This window comes from Barbus barbus (genome assembly GCF_936440315.1).
Source record: "Barbus barbus genome assembly, chromosome: 41".
In the NCBI taxonomy this organism is placed as follows: Eukaryota; Metazoa; Chordata; class Actinopteri; order Cypriniformes; family Cyprinidae; genus Barbus; species Barbus barbus.
This window is the reverse complement of record NC_136719.1, coordinates 3424423-3441405: the sequence shown is the minus strand read 5'-3', so window position 1 is coordinate 3441405 and position 16983 is coordinate 3424423. Positions and strand designations below refer to the sequence as shown.

Here is a 16983-nt window from a genome sequence, read left to right as displayed (position 1 = left end):
AGATGTGGACTGGACTCAGATGTTTGTTAGAAGTGCCTGCACAGAAATCTACTCCATCACAGCTCACAAGATCAAAGTAAGTGTGTGTGTGTGTGTGTGTGTGCGCATGTGGTTTGTGATGTAGTGTAAATATCCATGTAGACATGCCTTCCTAATAATGTCAAAGCGTTCATGAACAGTAGCCATGTTGAAACATGGTTTGAGTTTCCGTGAGTCAAACCACACTTCTCGGCTCAAACTTTGCGTTATCGTTTCTCCCTGTGACTCTCTTCCCATAATTCCCAGAGCTGTGAAACGTTTCCCTCATGTTTCCGTTCGCTCATCACCCTCTGATTTCACCCCCTCGCCCTCTTTCCGCTTTCAACCAGTTTAGTATTATTCTCCAGTCAGTGTTTTGAACCATTCCCACCGACCTTCGGTGTTTCGGAGTGTGTTTATTTCAACTGCAGCCTGATTCTCAGTTGTTGTAATCATCTGCAGTACTTTTGTTTGCGTAAACAAGCATTCTCATGTAATAACTCATGAACTATTATGTGTTACACACATTCATATCCTGATTTGATTGTAATCCAGCAGGGTTTGTTTACACTCGCACACATGCAACTTTGCGCACATCAAACGGGCCGCGCTGGATATTCATTATGTAAATTTGCTAATGAAGTAAAGGCACTTCAAAGGGATTCGCTTATGAATATTCAGAATTGTCTTCTGTCTTTGCTCCTGGCTGCTGTAGGCTGTGCGTGAGTACGTTTGGACCACATGGCCCCTGACACGCTGACTTTATGTATTTAGACAAGCCAAGAAATGCCCATATGTACGTTATGAATTTCAAAAGAAGCGTCACACACACAATCTAAATGAGTCTGTTTAACTCTGAGCGCTGCAGAGAAAGGAATAGGTGGTGGTATCTAAAGGAAAAGTGAGATATTGGTGACAAATGCAAAAGCAAAAATGTGAAAGACAGAAATATGAGAGAGCGATTGAACATTTTGGTGGAGTATTTGAGTGAGCCATAGACTAGTTTCAGTCACAACCCAGACATCTGAGAGAAGAGCACTTCACTGATAGCACACGTCCATCGCAGAGACGTCTATTCATCTGGATGATGCATTTTATAGTGTTTGCTGCAATATCTACAGCTTGTCTCTATATTTGCAAAAATATGTTACAGTATCTGTGGCATCACTATATGTATCTCTAAAATATGTGTTCTGAAATCTGCAGTATGTCCATGCTTTAGAACGCAATATATCTGCATATGCTGCAATATCTGCAGTTTGTCTATACATACTGTAGCTATAGTTCTGCAATACAATTGGCAATCCACAATATGCCACAATATGTTGCTATAATTGCTATAGACTGAATATTACTGGAAAAAGTCATATGCAGCAACATACTGCAGATAACTTGCTATGTCTACAATGTTGCAATATATGTTGCCACAATAAGGCATAATATCTGCAATATGTTGCTGTAGTAAGCTGCAATATCTGCAGTGTTGCTATACATCACTGCAAAAAGTCTCTGTGTACAATTTTACAAAATATGTTGCTACAATAATTCACTATCTACAATATGTTGCTGTGAGAAGTTGCAACATCTGTAATATGTTGTCATACATCACTGCAATAAGTCACTATATCTGCAGTGTCACAAAATGTTGCTACGATAAATATTAAGATATCTCCAGTATTTTGCTACATCACTGCAATAATTGCAAAATATATTGCATAAATAAGGTGCAATATCTCCAATGTTTTGATGCAGATCAGTTGCTTTTTTTACAATATTGCAAAATATGTTGCTAAAATTAGGCACAATATGTTGCTGTAATAAGTTTAAACATCTGTAGTATGTGGCATACTGCTGCAAAAATTCACTGTTTACAGTGTTGCAAAATATTTTGCTAGTGTAAGGTGCAATAACTGTAATTTGTTGCTGTAATAAGTTGCAACATCTGCAGTATTTTGATGCATATCGCTGCAAAAAGTCGCATCTCCATTAGGTTACAGTATGTTGCTCAAATGTGCAACAAGTTGCAAATATCGGTGTTATGTCACTTTGTGCATCACCGCTAATAATAATATATGTTGCTGTAGTAAGTCACAATGTCTGCAATATATTCCTATATATATGATGTCTGCAGAAATTCTCCATGGATTGCAATATATGCAGTTTGTTGATATGCTGCATATATCTCTGCAGTGAGTTGCAATATTTGTAATGTTTCATTGTATGTCACTAAAATGTTGCAATATTCGCAATGTCACAATGTATGATGCTGCAAAAAGTCACTGAATCTGTGGCATGTTGCAAGTCACAATATCTATAAAATGTCCCTATAAATGTCCTGCCGTGAGTGGTATCTGCAGAATGTCTTCATATGTTGCAATACATGCAATTTGTTGCTATACTATACATGTCTATACAACAATTCTTATGTTTCGAATGTCATTATATACAGTATGTCTGTTACAATATCAAAATTAAAACAAAAAAAACTTTTGAAATGTTTTACTTTACATGCAATGAATCTAAAATATATGAAAGTTTCACTTTTTGAAATGAGTTACAAGCAAAAAATGAACTTTTTCACGATATTCTATTTTTTGAGATGTACCTATACACAAAATGACTGTCTGTTGTCACAAAGGTCAATATTGGCAGTGATGTCAGACACATCGCTGTAAGTCACAATATGTAATTTGTTGCTATAATGTTTGATGTCAGCAAGTTCAGCATGTCCTTTCAATTTTTTATTTGTACATAAACATGACTCTGCAAACAGAACATGATTCTCTAGATCACATGTTGTGTTGTAAGCACATACTTAAGAGTCTCTCTCTCGCTCATGTGAGAGCTTCACATATTCACAGATGCTGAAGTTGTTGTAGTACTTCAGAAAACGCTGTCTTTCCTGCCTTCACGTTCTTGTAGAACGTTCTTCTTTTTCATTTTCGGCACTGAGCTCGCTCTCTTTCATGGTGGGGCCCTACAGGAAGTGGGTGTGTGTGTGTGTTAGTTTGGAGTGGGATGGAGAAGTAGAGGGAGAGAGGAGGGGAAACAGAGGATGCTGAATAAAATAATAAACAGCTGCCACTGGAGGGAAAGAGAGAGAGCGAGAGAGAGCGGGAAAAGTCAGCTCTGGGATCCAGCAGTCAGAGTAGACCACAGAAGAGGAAAGCTGGCCAGCCAGAGAGTTTCAGGAAAACTTTTGGAAGTTCTGGAAAACTTCAAGCTGCCTGTGGAGATCTTTACACCCAGATAGAAAACCTCATCTCAGACCTGCATCTGGATGGATGTCCTTCAAGTGCTGATGTGAAGATCAAAGTGCACTTGTGAAACTTTGGGTTCGACCAAAGATGAAGACCTTCACATCTCACTTGCTTCTGGCCTTTCCACATGTCTAGATTTGGAGATGTTCTCCTCAAGATCAGACCTCCAGCGCTCTTCTTGGCTCACAGACTCTGAGTGCGCATTTTCCACGAGAGAGAGCGAATCAGACAGCCGTGCTGCTCTCCTGCCCTGCCCGTCAGAGCGATCCATACAGAGGCTCTTTGACACGGGTAATTGAGTGCAAACGCTTGCCCGAGGGTCACAGGAACCTGGAGGAACAAGACGCTTTCTGTGTGTGTCTGGACTAGAGAGAAAGAGCTGTGTGTGTGCTTTGTGAGAACAAGCGGCTAAATCATCTTCAGTTCACTGAACCAACATTTGGATAATCCCTAACTCTATCTTCAATCTGCCTCCAACATCCAGGCCTGCAGAAGATCTGAGCAAAACCCATCCAACGCTGGAGCATGCGTCTCTCAGCACAAAGCGGCAGAGCTTTCCGCTCCACGCCGCCAGACGTGTGTGTGCTCTCCACAGATGTTCCTGCATATGATAAGCTGCGTTATTCGTGCGTGGACCCCCAGAGGAGACTGATCCGTTGCCAGATTTCTCTCCGTCGTTGGCGTTTTGGAATGTAGTGTGGCAGAGGTAGACGGAGATCATGATGATTGGTCTGAACTTCAGCTTGCAGGAGTTGCTGCAGAAGTTTGAGGAGGTATTTTCAGATTTGTTTGGTGAGGAATGGATCGGGGTGGTGTGGTGACTGGGTATGAAAGTTACACAAGTGCCAAAAGTGAGTCAAAGCTGTTGCTCACCAGCTTGTTGGAGACTGGAACAACATAATAGATCATTAGGGATGAACTATTAAAATGTCTTGTTTAAAGCTTGTCCTTGTTACAGTGTAATTACACAAATAATACTGAGTGATATTAATTAATAACATGCAATTACCAGGGTTATTATCATTAGCAAGAACCATAAAAATATTTTATTACTTGAAATAAAACAAACATTAACTGAAATAAAATGTCAAAAACGTATTAGTATTATTATTCAGCACTTCTCATTTTCAAGCAAAGTTGAAAAACTAATTACTAAAACTAAATAAAGTAAAACTTAATAAAACTATATAGACACATGAAAAAAATAAGAGAGAAACAACAAAATTACTATTTTAAGCAACTCTAAAATGAAAACAAAAAAGAAAATACTTTAAATTGATACTTGAATTCCACCAGTGCTTCAGGTTTAGGGGTAGTTGCGTATTATTGTGTAATTTACTGTTGTTAATATAGTAAGTGAATGTAGCATGCAACAAGTACACTGTAAAGTGAAGAGTTGCCAAAATTAAGAACACTAAGAAAAAAAGAGAGAATTTTAAATAGTGTGTGTATGCATGCATGTGCATATATATGTATACACACAGATATATTATGCATTCTTATAGATTATAGACTTCTACAATTTATATATATATTTTTTAAATTTAGGTAATGATAGTTTGATCCTCACTGATGTAAAATACTCAAAAGCTTCAAATCGAACATCTGCTCTAAAGAAATTAGTTTTATCTGGTACATATTGCTGTGAGTGACACAATGATCTGTTTATCACAAAATAATTTTTTAATAAAACAATTATACCATTTCCTGACCTGTAAAGAAATTCCCATATAGGCTGATCTGAGAACTATCTCAATTTGGTCCTCGATCAAGACACTTAAGCTCAGGTCGCTGGAGGGAACGGTACAGCAGCAAGTGTGCTGTTAGTCACTTTGGATCAAAGTGTCTGCTATCTGTGCAATAACTACTTCCAGGATAGAGAGGCTTTCAGAGTGCACTCAGTGTGAAGAGCATCTCCCACCTGTGAGTGTGTGTGTGTGTGTGTGTGTGAGTTGATGAGGATGCTTCCGCCAACAAACAAGGAAAGGTCAAACATGAAAATGTCACGTTTATTTTTTTCTTTTAACCTCTGTCTCTCTCTCTTGGGTTTGTCTGGTTAAATTAGAGCACGCTGAGCGACAGCTCTGGGGAGTCTTTATGATCGAGAAGCAATTATTTAACTTTATTAACGAGAAAAGCTTTTTTTATTGCCTCATTTAATAGGTCAGACTGCCAGATGAGGGAGTTTTAGTGTGTGTGTGGGGCTCGTGCTTGAATTGATCACAGTTAAATGTTTCATTAAGAACTCTAACAGATGAACTGCAGAAATGAGATTTCTCGAGCGCTGAAGCTTCAGTCTGCTGCTTCTGTGTGTTCATGTGTCGTGTGAATTAGGCAGTTGCTCTCTTGATTCAAATTATAGCCATAAATGACAATAACCTTCCAGAATGGCAAGCTCTGATCTGATTGGCTGACTGTGTTTATTCTGGGCATCGGTTGTTGCTGTTCACCTGGGAAAAATAACCCTATTTTCCTCATACCAGACAGCATCTTTGTGGAAGATGTATTCACTGCATTTTCCAAAGTTTTGAGGTTCATGAAGTTTTGTTTAAAGACATTTGTTTTGTTTGTCTTTTTTCGTAATATTTAGTTTTTTATATTAAGTATTTTTCCGTCCGCTGGCAGCTTTGTTGTTTCAGACATTCTCTTTTGAATTTTTTCATTGACATTTTTTGTTTCTTTGTTCACTGACAGATTTGTTGTTTGAGACCGTTCTGTATCTAGTAATACAGATATCCAATAGATCTGTTAGTCCATTTATATGTCAGTCAGACAGTGTCTTGTATTAGAAGTAGTCAGTTTGTGTGTCTTTCTCATAAAATTCTATCAGGACCTTCAACATAACAGTACTTTATTTCATCTCTATGCGTTGGGATGTGCGCTGTTGTGTGTGTTCATTGGTATTCTGGTGCATGTTGTTTAAGAGAGTGACAGAGAGAGAGAGTTTGTCAAGTAGCAGAGTGCACTTTGCAAATGAACTGGAAAAGACCCAAACCTCCTCCTACTGTCCTCTACATGTCTCAATATGTCAAATTCAAATTGCACAAAAAAAAAGTATATCAGTTTGTTCTGTTTGGGGGAAAAGAAAACAGCACAGCAACTGCTGATCCAAGCAATATATGATAAATATCCAGAGTAATATTAGATAGGAAATCCTGACTGAAAGTCCTGCAGTGTGCTGTGGTGTTGTGCAGTTCACTAGTAAACTTTGAAGGCAGTTTGATATTACAGTTTGGTTTTAAACACAATGCAAGTGCTGATAAATTGTGTTTTCATCATAGGTGTACGATATAAATTGTGGCGCTGTGTTATATAAGGAATGAAAACAGAGCTCAATAATCTACTGAAACTAAATAAACCAAAAATAGACATAAAAATAAACTTAGCAACTTAAAGCAAACAAAAGTAAACAAAAAATATTTAAAAAAAGTTAAGTATTAGTTCATAACTATTAATTCTATTGGATGGTGTGAATGACTAGCTTATGTGCTCATTGTCTTTATGTGTGCTTTCACATGTAGTGTGATTAATCTTCAGTTCAGTGTGTGTGTGTGTGTGTGTGTGTGTGTGTGTGTGTGGTGAGGTTCAGTATCAGACTGACTATAATTGTGTTTTCTCCTCTCAGCAGAGGTGTGGAAACATGTCTGTCTGTCTTTGTTGATTTATTTATCTTTTCCTTTAACGAATCCACTTAATGAAGGTGGCAATTAAAGCAATCTCTGTCTCTCTCTGTGTGTGTGTGTGTGTGTGTGTGTGTAGGACATCCAGGTGGAGATCGAGGCTCATAATGATGTCTTCAGGAGTGTGGATGGGAATAAGATGAAGATGGTGAAGGCTCTGGGGAGCTCAGAGGAAGCAGTTTTCCTCCAACAGAGACTGGATGATATGAACCAGCGCTGGAACGACCTGAAGGCCAAATCAGCCAATATACGGTCAGTCTCACACACACACACACACACACACACACACACACACACACACACACCTCAAGTTCAATTGCTCACACCTTAATGTTGAGGTCACTTAAAAACCATCAAACATGAGTCATTTAGTAAGTAGAGCTGTGTTTCACTTCTATTGTCAATTTGAGCAGCTGTGTGTGTGTGTGTGTGTGTGTGTGTGTGTGTGTGTGTGTTTTTGTTTTTATATACCAGAGGGGACTTAAACCTGAATACACACAGACTCATGGGGACTTGTCATGGTGGGGACCTAAATTGAGGTCCCCACGGGTAAACAAGCTTATAAATCACACAGAATTAAGTTTTTTGAAAATCTAAAAATGCAAACCGTCTCCTGTGAGGGCTAAGTTTAGGTGTAGGGTGATTACCATTACGCCTATGAAAGTCCCCACAAGGATAGTGAAATGTGTGTGTGTGTGTGTGTGGCATAGCTGTCGTGTGTGAATCATTTCAAATGGCAAAATGAACAAACAGGAGACTGTGACTGTGTGTGAGAGAGAGGAAAACAGTTTGTGTTCTAATCTAATTAGGCACTAATTAATGAACACGTGTAATTACAAGTCTTGCTGATGCATCCATTAACACACACACACACACAAACCAGGGCTTGACGCTTCTTTTTTCCCTAGGAGTGCATGATTTTTTAAGTTGAAAAAATAAGCACACTAAAAAAATTTAAGATTTAATTTGTTCAAATACAAACATGCACTAAATATTTTTGGTTCAAGCTGTATACTGCAATACTGCAATTATTTATAGGCCTACTTTAAAAAGTATAAACTATATTGGCGTAGTCTGTTTATTACAGTTATACATATATCTGTATAATTATAAATAAACCGGGACCTTATTTTGAAATGTCTATGCTTTACTGCTTATTCAATATGAGGGAGATCAAATATGCACTCTTATTGCCATCTACAATATATTGCAATATAAATGCCACAAAGTAAACATTGTTATAGTTCATCAACAACAGATCATGATCAATCTATTGGCTTAAATGTGAACTGCTCTAAAACAGCGAGCTTGGAGAATGCACAACAGCACAATAGTGTTTTTCCTTTGAAACTTGCAGTGCTCATAAGTCTTTGATTAAATTTTATAATCCTGATTTTAATTTTTTTAAGGATCCACAGGGTCTTTTTTATTCGTGCACATGCTTCTAAACACATTTTAGAGTTCTACCACATCTATGTTTAATAGCAAATGTGAGTATAATGCTCACAGTCAAACCCCTGTGCGCACACACACACACAAAGCAAGCTTCACCTGTTGCACTCGTTCTGTTCAGAGAGAGCGTTGGAACGTTTTCCTGTGTTTGTGGGAAGTCCTGATCTTCATTAGTACTCAGAAGTGTGTGAATGTGTGTGCAGGGCTCATCTGGAGGCCAGTGCTGAGCGCTGGAACCGGCTTCTGTCAGTCCTGGAGGAGCTGGGCTGCTGGATCAGTGTGAAGGATGAGGAGCTGAACAAACAGATGCCCATCGGAGGAGATGTGCCCACAGTGCTGCAGCAGCAGACCCACTGCACGGTGAGAGCCGGTCTCATCGCGGTCTGTCCCTCTCGTCTCAACTCCTTTCTCGTGTCATATCGTTTTGTACCCTTATCTTGTCTCAACTCTTTCTTCTCATCTCATGTCATCCGTCTCTTCTGAATTTGTCGTCTTGTCTCATCTCATGTTGTACCTTTTTCTTGAATCTTTCTCTTCTCATTGTCTCCTCTCACATCTTTCATCCCATCCTGTCTGATTTCTGTCCCTCTGTTTTCTTATCTTGTCTTCTCTTCTTTTCTCAGTTTGACTGGTCTAGTCATGTCTTTTCTTGTCTCATATCATATCTCATGTCCTCTCTTCTCACCTTGACTCGTCTCACCTTTTCTCTTTTTATTGTCCTGTCTCTTCTCCTCTCCTCAACAGCTGTGTTGTCTAGTCTTTCATCTTCCCTGGTCTCATCCTGTGTCTCATTTTGTCTTTCTTATGTGTCTCCTCCTTATGTATCTCCTCTCCATCCTATCATCTTCAACACATTTTTTTCTCCTCCTCCGTCTCTTCAGATTCTCCTGCAGGATATATTGTAGTATTTATGCTCCTCAGCTAAATGGTTATATTCTGATTGTGTCATATGTGTACAGTGTGTCACTGACCTAACACATGACCGAAATGTGTCATTAACCATCTGTGTGATAATGACCGTAATCAAGATAATAGCAGGCCTGCGCTGCACAATCAGAGCGTTTACACTCTCACCTTTACCCGAAAACATTTTAATCAGTGTTTGACTGACCCGGGGTCACATATAATGACTTTAAATGTTTACATGCACAGATCCAGAGAGCAGTTTAAGGATGTTTCTGTTATAAGCTTTCGATCCGTACAGACATGTTTTCTACTTTCTTTCTGCTGTATGATGCAGGAATACCTACAGCGCTCAGAACACACCAGACAAAACCACCGCGGGGAATTATGGGAAGGTGGCAGGAAGGTTGAAACTGTAACGAGTCTGTGACAGTTTGGTTATGCTCTCTCTCTTTCTCTCTTTCTCTAGACAGTTTGACTAATGATTCTCTGGAGCGAAGAGAAAGATTGCCCCCCATTTTGACTTTCTCTCCCTCTCTCTCTCTCTCTCTCTCTCTCTCCCTCCCTCTCTCTCCACCTCATCTTTTTCTTGGGCTCTTATAATAGATTGTCTTTGAGCCAGCTGCCCTGGTAAGAGCTTTAGCCGTGTGGGTACAAAACGCCAGGCCTTTTGAACACGTCACGGCTGATTAGTGTGTTGGCCAACCGGGCGGCCAGGATGGAGCGCCCCAGAACATGAGATGGAAGTGAAAATGAATAATTTGTGTGAGGTCTGAGAGACTTAGAAGAGCTGAACATAGTGTCTATCTGAAAACTTTTGCTGATAAAGACACTGAGCCAGTTAAAGAGAAGCAGAATGACCTTATTCAAGTTTATTTGTATAGCGCTTTTTACGATACAAATCGTTGCAAAGCAGCTCTATAGGAATTTAAGTTTCCACAATATATTTATATATTGCAGAACCTTAATATATTTATCTTATGGCAAAATTTGGTAATTCTGTATGTTGTCTGAACATTAGCATCCTCTGAGGTCCTCTGAGGGGTTGGCATCATCTTTTCTCAGGTGTTCGGTCATCTCAGATCATTTAAGGGTTGGATCCAGACTGAAGCTTCTGTCATTCCTAGTTACCACGGGATGTTAATCAACAGAGAAACAAATAGAGACATAATTAGCGTAGCTGCTGTTCCATCTAAGCAAAAATGATTTGTTCAACCCAAGCTAAAGAATAATAATAATGTACATTTGATCAGATATAACTGCAGTACAAGATTATAAGGTGCATTATGTGAATGCTTGGCTAAAGAGATGTGTCTTTAATCTAGATTTAAACAGAGAAAGTGTGTCTGAACCCTGAACGTTATCAGGAAGGCTATTCCAGAGTTTGGGAGCCAAATGTGAAAAAGCTCTACCTCCTTTAGTGGACTTTGCTATCCTAGGCACTACCAAAAGTCCAGAGTTTTGCGACCTTAGGGAGCGGGTTGGATTATAGCGTGGTAGAAGACAAGTTAGGTACGCAGGAGCTAAACCATTTAGGGCCTTATAGGCAAGTAATAATATTTTGTAAATGATACGGAACTGAATAGGTAGCCAGTGCAGAGACTGTAAAATTAGGGTAATATGATCATATTTTCTTGACCTGGTAAGAACTCTAGCCGCTGCATTTTGGACTATCTGTAGCTTGTTTATTGAAGATGCAGGACAACCAGCTAGCAGTGCATTACAATAGTCCAGTCTAGAGGTCATGAATGCATGAACTAGCTTTTCTGCATCAGAAACAGGTAGCATGTTTCGAAGCTTGGCAATGTTTCTAAGACGGAAGAATGCTGTTTTTGTAACATGGGAAATATGATTTTCAAAGGACAAGTTGCTGTCTAATATAACACCCAGATTTCTGACTTTAGAGGACGTGACAGTGCATCCGTCTAGTTGCAAATTGTAATCCAAGAGATTCTGTGTACTGTTTTTTGGTCCAATAAGTAATATCTCTGTCTTATCTGAATTTAATAGGAGGAAATTATTGGTCATCCAATCTTTTAAATTTTTTGCACAATCTATTAGCTTAGATAGTTGAGAAGTTTCATCTGGTCTTGTTGAGATATATAGTTGAGTATCATCAGCATAACAATGAAAACTAATCCCGTATTTTCTAATAATATTACCAAGAGGCAACATGTAAACTGAAAATAGCAGAGGACCTAGGACAGATCCTTGTGGTACTCCATACTTCACTGGTGATAATTGAGATGACTCCCCATTTAAATGAGCAAAGTGGTAGCGACCGGACAGGTAGGATCTAAACCATCTTAAAGCCTGCCCTTGAATACCAGTATAGTTTTGTAATCGATCTATGAGTATGTCATGGTCTAAAGTGTCGAACGCAGCACTAAGATCAAGTAATACTAGCAATGAGATACAGCCTTGGTCTGAAGCAAGAAGCAAGTCATTTGTAATTTTAACAAGTGCAGTTTCTATACTATGGTGAGGCCTGAAACCTGACTGAAATTCTTCATAGAGATCATTTTTTTGCAAGAAGGAGCACAATTGAGCAGAAACAACTTTTTCTAAAATTTTAGACATAAACGGAAGATTTGAAATGGGTCTGTAATTTGCCAGTTCATTAGAATCTAGTTGTGGTTTCTTAATAAGAGGCTTAATAATCGCCAGCTTAAATGGTTTTGGGACGTGACCTAAAGATAACGATGAGTTAATAATATTGAGAAGCGGTTCTTCTGCTACAGGTAACAACTCTTTCAGTAGTTTAGTGGGTACAGGATCTAATAAACACGTTGTTGGTTTAGATGCACTGATAAGTTTATTTAGCTCTTCCTGTCCTATAGTTGTAAAGCACTGCAGTTTTTCTTTGGGTGCGATGAATGAAGCTGAAATACTAGACGCAGTAGAATCTACATTTGTTATTGTATTTCTGATGTTATCTATTTTATCAGTAAAGAAATTCATAAAGTCATTACTATTAAACTGTGAGGGAATATTTAGATCGGGTGGCGTGTATTTATTTGTTAATCTAGCTACTGTGCTCAATAAAAACCTTTGATTGTTTTGGTTATTATCTATGAGTTTGCGGATATGCTCTGCCCTGGCAGCTTTTAGAGCCTGTCTATAGCTGGACAGACTGTTTTTCCACGCAATTCTAAAAACTTCCAAGTTAGTTTTTCTCCATTTGCGCTCAAGATTACGAGTTTCTTTCTTGAGAGAATGGGTATAACTGTTGTACCATGGTGCAGTACGTTTTTCTCTAACCTTTTTCAATTTGAGGGGGGCAACAGCTTCTAATGTATTAGAGAAGATAGTGCCCATGTTGCTCGTCATTTCGTCTAGTTCATGTGTATTTATGGGTACACAGAGCAGTTGAGATAAATCAGGCAGGTTATTTGTGAATCTGTCTTTGGTGTCTGGAACAATAGTTCTGCCCGGACGATAATGCGGAGCCATATAACTAATATCAGTAATACGCAGCATGCACGATACAAGGAAATGATCAGTAACATCATCACTTTGAGGTACGATATCTATATCAGTAAGATCAATTCCATGCGATATAATTAAATCTAGCGTATGATTAAAACGATGAGTGGGCCCGGTGACGTTTTGCTTGACTCCAAAAGAGTTTATTAGGTCAGTAAACGCAAGTCCTAACGCATCATTTGTATTATCAACGTGAATGTTAAAATCTCCGACAATTAGCAGTTTATCAACATTAACCAACAGATCTGAGAGGAAATCTGCAAATTCTTTTAGGAAATCTGTATATGGCCCTGGCGGTCTATACACAGTAGCCAGAGCAAGAGATAGGAGAGATTTCTTTTGCATATCTAACAGTGTAACATTAAGCAGAAGTATTTCGAATGAGTTAAACCTCCTGTATCCTGTTTTCTGAGTAACATTGAGAATATCACTATATATTGTGCAACACCACCACCACGACCAGTCTGACGGGGCTCATGTTTATAACAGTAGCTTGGTGGAGTAGACTCATTTAGACCAAAATATTAATTTGGTTTCAGCCAGGTTTCAGTCAGGCAGAGTACATCAAAATTATTATCTGTGATCATTTCATTTACAATAACTGCTTTGGGTGCGAGGGATCTAATGTTTTGGAGCCCAAGCTTTAAAATTTTTTGTTCATTTATTATCGTTTTTCTGGTTTAGTCACGTTCAGATTTTTTCTAGATCCTGCATTAAATTTATATTTTGACCTCGCTATTCGGGAAACAGACACAGTCTGTATAGATTGGACAACACAAGTACTTCTATCATTTAAGTGGGTAGAACTAATGTCATCATAGCAGTTATTTGAGAATTGGCTCCAAGATTAATTGTGTAATGAGCCAATTAAATGAAATGGAAACGGTGCCTTTTCCATTTTGAAAAGGTTATTTATAAAGTACATTTTTGTTTGACTTTTAATATTCAAGTGGTAACTGCTTTGTGCCATCTCCAGCTAAATTAATATATTTTATTTAATATATTAATAAGCATGATATGCTGAGATATAATCATGCCTTTAAAAAGTACCAAGGTTGACACTTTTGCAGTTTAATTTGACATTTAAAGGTTTTAAACTACAAGGAGCGTAATAGAAAGATCATTTGAAGCTGGTACTTCCACACGTTTTGAAGTATCAGTTGTTTATGAAACGAAATCATGGCAACAGGGTTGACACAAGCTATGTTTCCATTCAAAGATGCCAATTTAACTTCTGTAAAACTGGAATATTGCATAAAACATTTGCGAATAAAGCACCGTTTCCATCCAACGAATCAAAGAGAACAAAATCGTCACTTCCTGATAAACTGGCGCCAAATATCATTAAGAAAAGTAGGAGAAGACACTGAATATAATAAGCTTCATATATGATATATACATATATACATATACACACACACACACACACACACAAAGGGCACAGATTTTGTAAAATTAGCTATTAAATAAATATTTAAATATGTGTCTCTTAGAGAATTATCCCGTAACATTTATTCTCTGCTGGTATTTTCTCTCTATTTCATGGATATTGAGTGTCTCTGTGTGTGGCGGATGTCTATTAGCATATTCATGTATATCACTTATTCTCACAGCATTGGTTTGATTATTGGCCGTTACGAGTAAAGAGTACTTGAGCACAGTAGCTCTGAATATTTCTCGTCCGTATGTCTCAGTAATAGTGTTTATTAATCACACGTCTAATTATCCAATAGAAGAGCCTCCTTTATTGCTGCTATAATTAAAACTATCAATCACCGTTTTGGAAAGTCCTGCAAGCGGGAGAGTGTGTGTTATTCTCTGATAAAAGCTGAAATGTGTTCGACCCGTAAAACTTTTGACCGTTACAAGGACAAACGATTTAAGTAATATCAGACACTATTTTGATCAATCTTCTAATAGGATAAATCAAACATTTAGCCATATATCATTTAAAACTTGTGTTTTTCAATGGAACATAAGAAATTTAGCCATATGTCTTTTCAGTGACCAGAAAGGACAGAACAGCACCACGAAAGTATCATAAAGTAGTCCATAAGTCCTCTGAAGCAATATAACGGTTTAATGTGAAGAACAGACTGAAATGTATATAGTTTCTAATTTATCATGGAGCTCTTTTATAAGCACTATCATGCTGCATTAGTCACTGTAAGGTGTTTTAGTCCAGGCACCCAGAAAAAGAAATAATGACCTTAAAAAAGTTGGAAACCGTCTTTGCACTGATTGCTGTTACTTTGCCGGCTGAGCTCTGTTCAATAATGGCGACGTCTGTGTGATTTATTCTGATCGTTTGGGTCTTGAATCCTCCCAAGTGTTAAATAAGAGACAGATTAAAGCCGCCCGAGGCCTTAAACTTTTCTCTGACATGAGACAGGAAACAATGACCTCACTATAACTAATAAGAATCGCTCTGAAGATCCTTTTATGCTGCAATAAAGAGATGAAAGAGACTTGAGCGCTACCTGACGTGAAGCCAGCCATGAGTTTTTATGTGTCTGATGCTGACAGCACTGCGTCTTTGTTAGTCTCAATCGAGACGTTAGTTATGAATCGGTGTCAGTTTGCTGCTAATTTACACGCTTTTAAATGGATTGGAAGCTAGTTGTCTGATATTTTAGGTCCAGGGCATATACTGCGTCATTGCAAATGCCTTTGTCTTTCAAGATCTGATTTGTGCTAAAGCATTTTGCCCTCTCTCTGCTTCTCCTAATTGAAGGCGTTCAAAGCAGGTGGAGTTATAGCTGATAAAAGCGTGGATTGAGCGAACAGAAATGTGGCTTGACTTCAGTTTTAAGAGAGCTGTCTGTTACAGGACTGTAAGCAGCTGATCTCTGACAGATGGATGCTGTGCTGACAAGAGTCTGAGCAGCAAGTGTGAATACATCTGCATGAGCCTGTGCCATCAGGAACTTAAGGACATGTGCGGGTCAAATTTAAGACATTTCTTTAGCCTTTTAAAGAACTGAGAAATCATTTAGTCCTTGGTCATAAAGGATTGTCTTCTTTATCCATTCCTCCAAAGAATGTTCCAGGTCGAATGCAATTTCAGCTATTTGCCACACAGAAAGATTTTCTGTGAAAATGAATTTAGCTACAATAACATATTCACATATTGGTAACACCTTAAGGACCATTTCTCATTATTAACTTGTTAAGTGTGTGCATGCATATTACTAACATATTGGCTGTTTATTAGTGCTTTTATTCTGCATGACTAGATCCTTTAACCCTACCCAAAGGCAATCTTGAAAAAAACAAATAAGCATGACAACTGTTTTCAACGTTCATAATAATCATAAATGTTTCTTGAGAAGCAAATCAACATATAAGAATGATTTCGGAAGGATCATGTGACGCTGAAGGTATAATGATGCTGAAAATTCAGCTTTGATCACAGGAATAAATTATGTTTTATTATAAATTAACATTTAAAAAGGTATTTTAAAGCATTTATGGTGTAATGGAGAACTTTTTTTTCTTTTTTTTTATAGGTTCACAAAATAATAATAATGAATAAAGACCAAGTTCATCTGTAAAGCACACGAAGCTATCGTTTGACTTTATAAACTTTTGGTTCATGCATGATTCGTATGGATCTGTTAACTGAATGCAAAGTGTGAATTATAGGAGAATTCGGTGTCATTTGTCAATTAAATTCTTAAAAATATTAAACGTGATATCCATTCAACACTCAAAATAGGAGAAAATAGAAAACTTTTCAAAGATCATGAACTTCCCTCAAGATGCTTTTTCAGATTAACTTGTATCCTTCGAGTTTTGTTGCAGGTAGGGATTGCACTGCACCTTTGTCAGATTTCTAAAATAAACGTTGTATTTCCACGAGAGAAATGCATTACGCGAATGACTTTCTGTTGTGTCGTCGTATGCACTCACACTATGAGTTGCTGAATGAACTGCGACACACTTTTTTCTTTGTTTCAACGGAGAATCTGTTGCCTTATTGGTTAAAATCCCAAAACTGTTTACTTGCATATTAAATTAATAAATTACAATAAAATTCAAAGTAATCACTTTGGTAATCTAAAATACTTTCCGGATGTAACTGTAATTTGATCACCACCTATTTAACATATAATTATAACGGAATAGTTACTCATATTTTGTATTTTAAATGCGTAACGTTGTTACATGTGTTTCGTTACTCC

The 16983-nt window shown here is 37.9% G+C and overlaps 1 protein-coding gene across 6 annotated transcripts in view; it reads left to right on the top strand.

The window, feature by feature from the left end:
• The window catches only part of LOC306860982 (utrophin-like), a gene marked incomplete at its 3' end in the record, with an annotated part of 232987 nt that overhangs the window by 134366 nt on the left and 81638 nt on the right, over positions 1–16983 (top strand). For all 6 annotated transcript variants that reach the window (XM_079403021.1, XM_079403019.1, XM_079403020.1 and 3 more), the window contains 2 exons: positions 7038–7210; positions 8614–8770. In XM_079403021.1, the coding sequence (XP_079259147.1) occupies positions 7038–7210; positions 8614–8770 (330 nt within the window). The remainder of the gene's footprint in view (positions 1–7037; positions 7211–8613; positions 8771–16983) is intronic.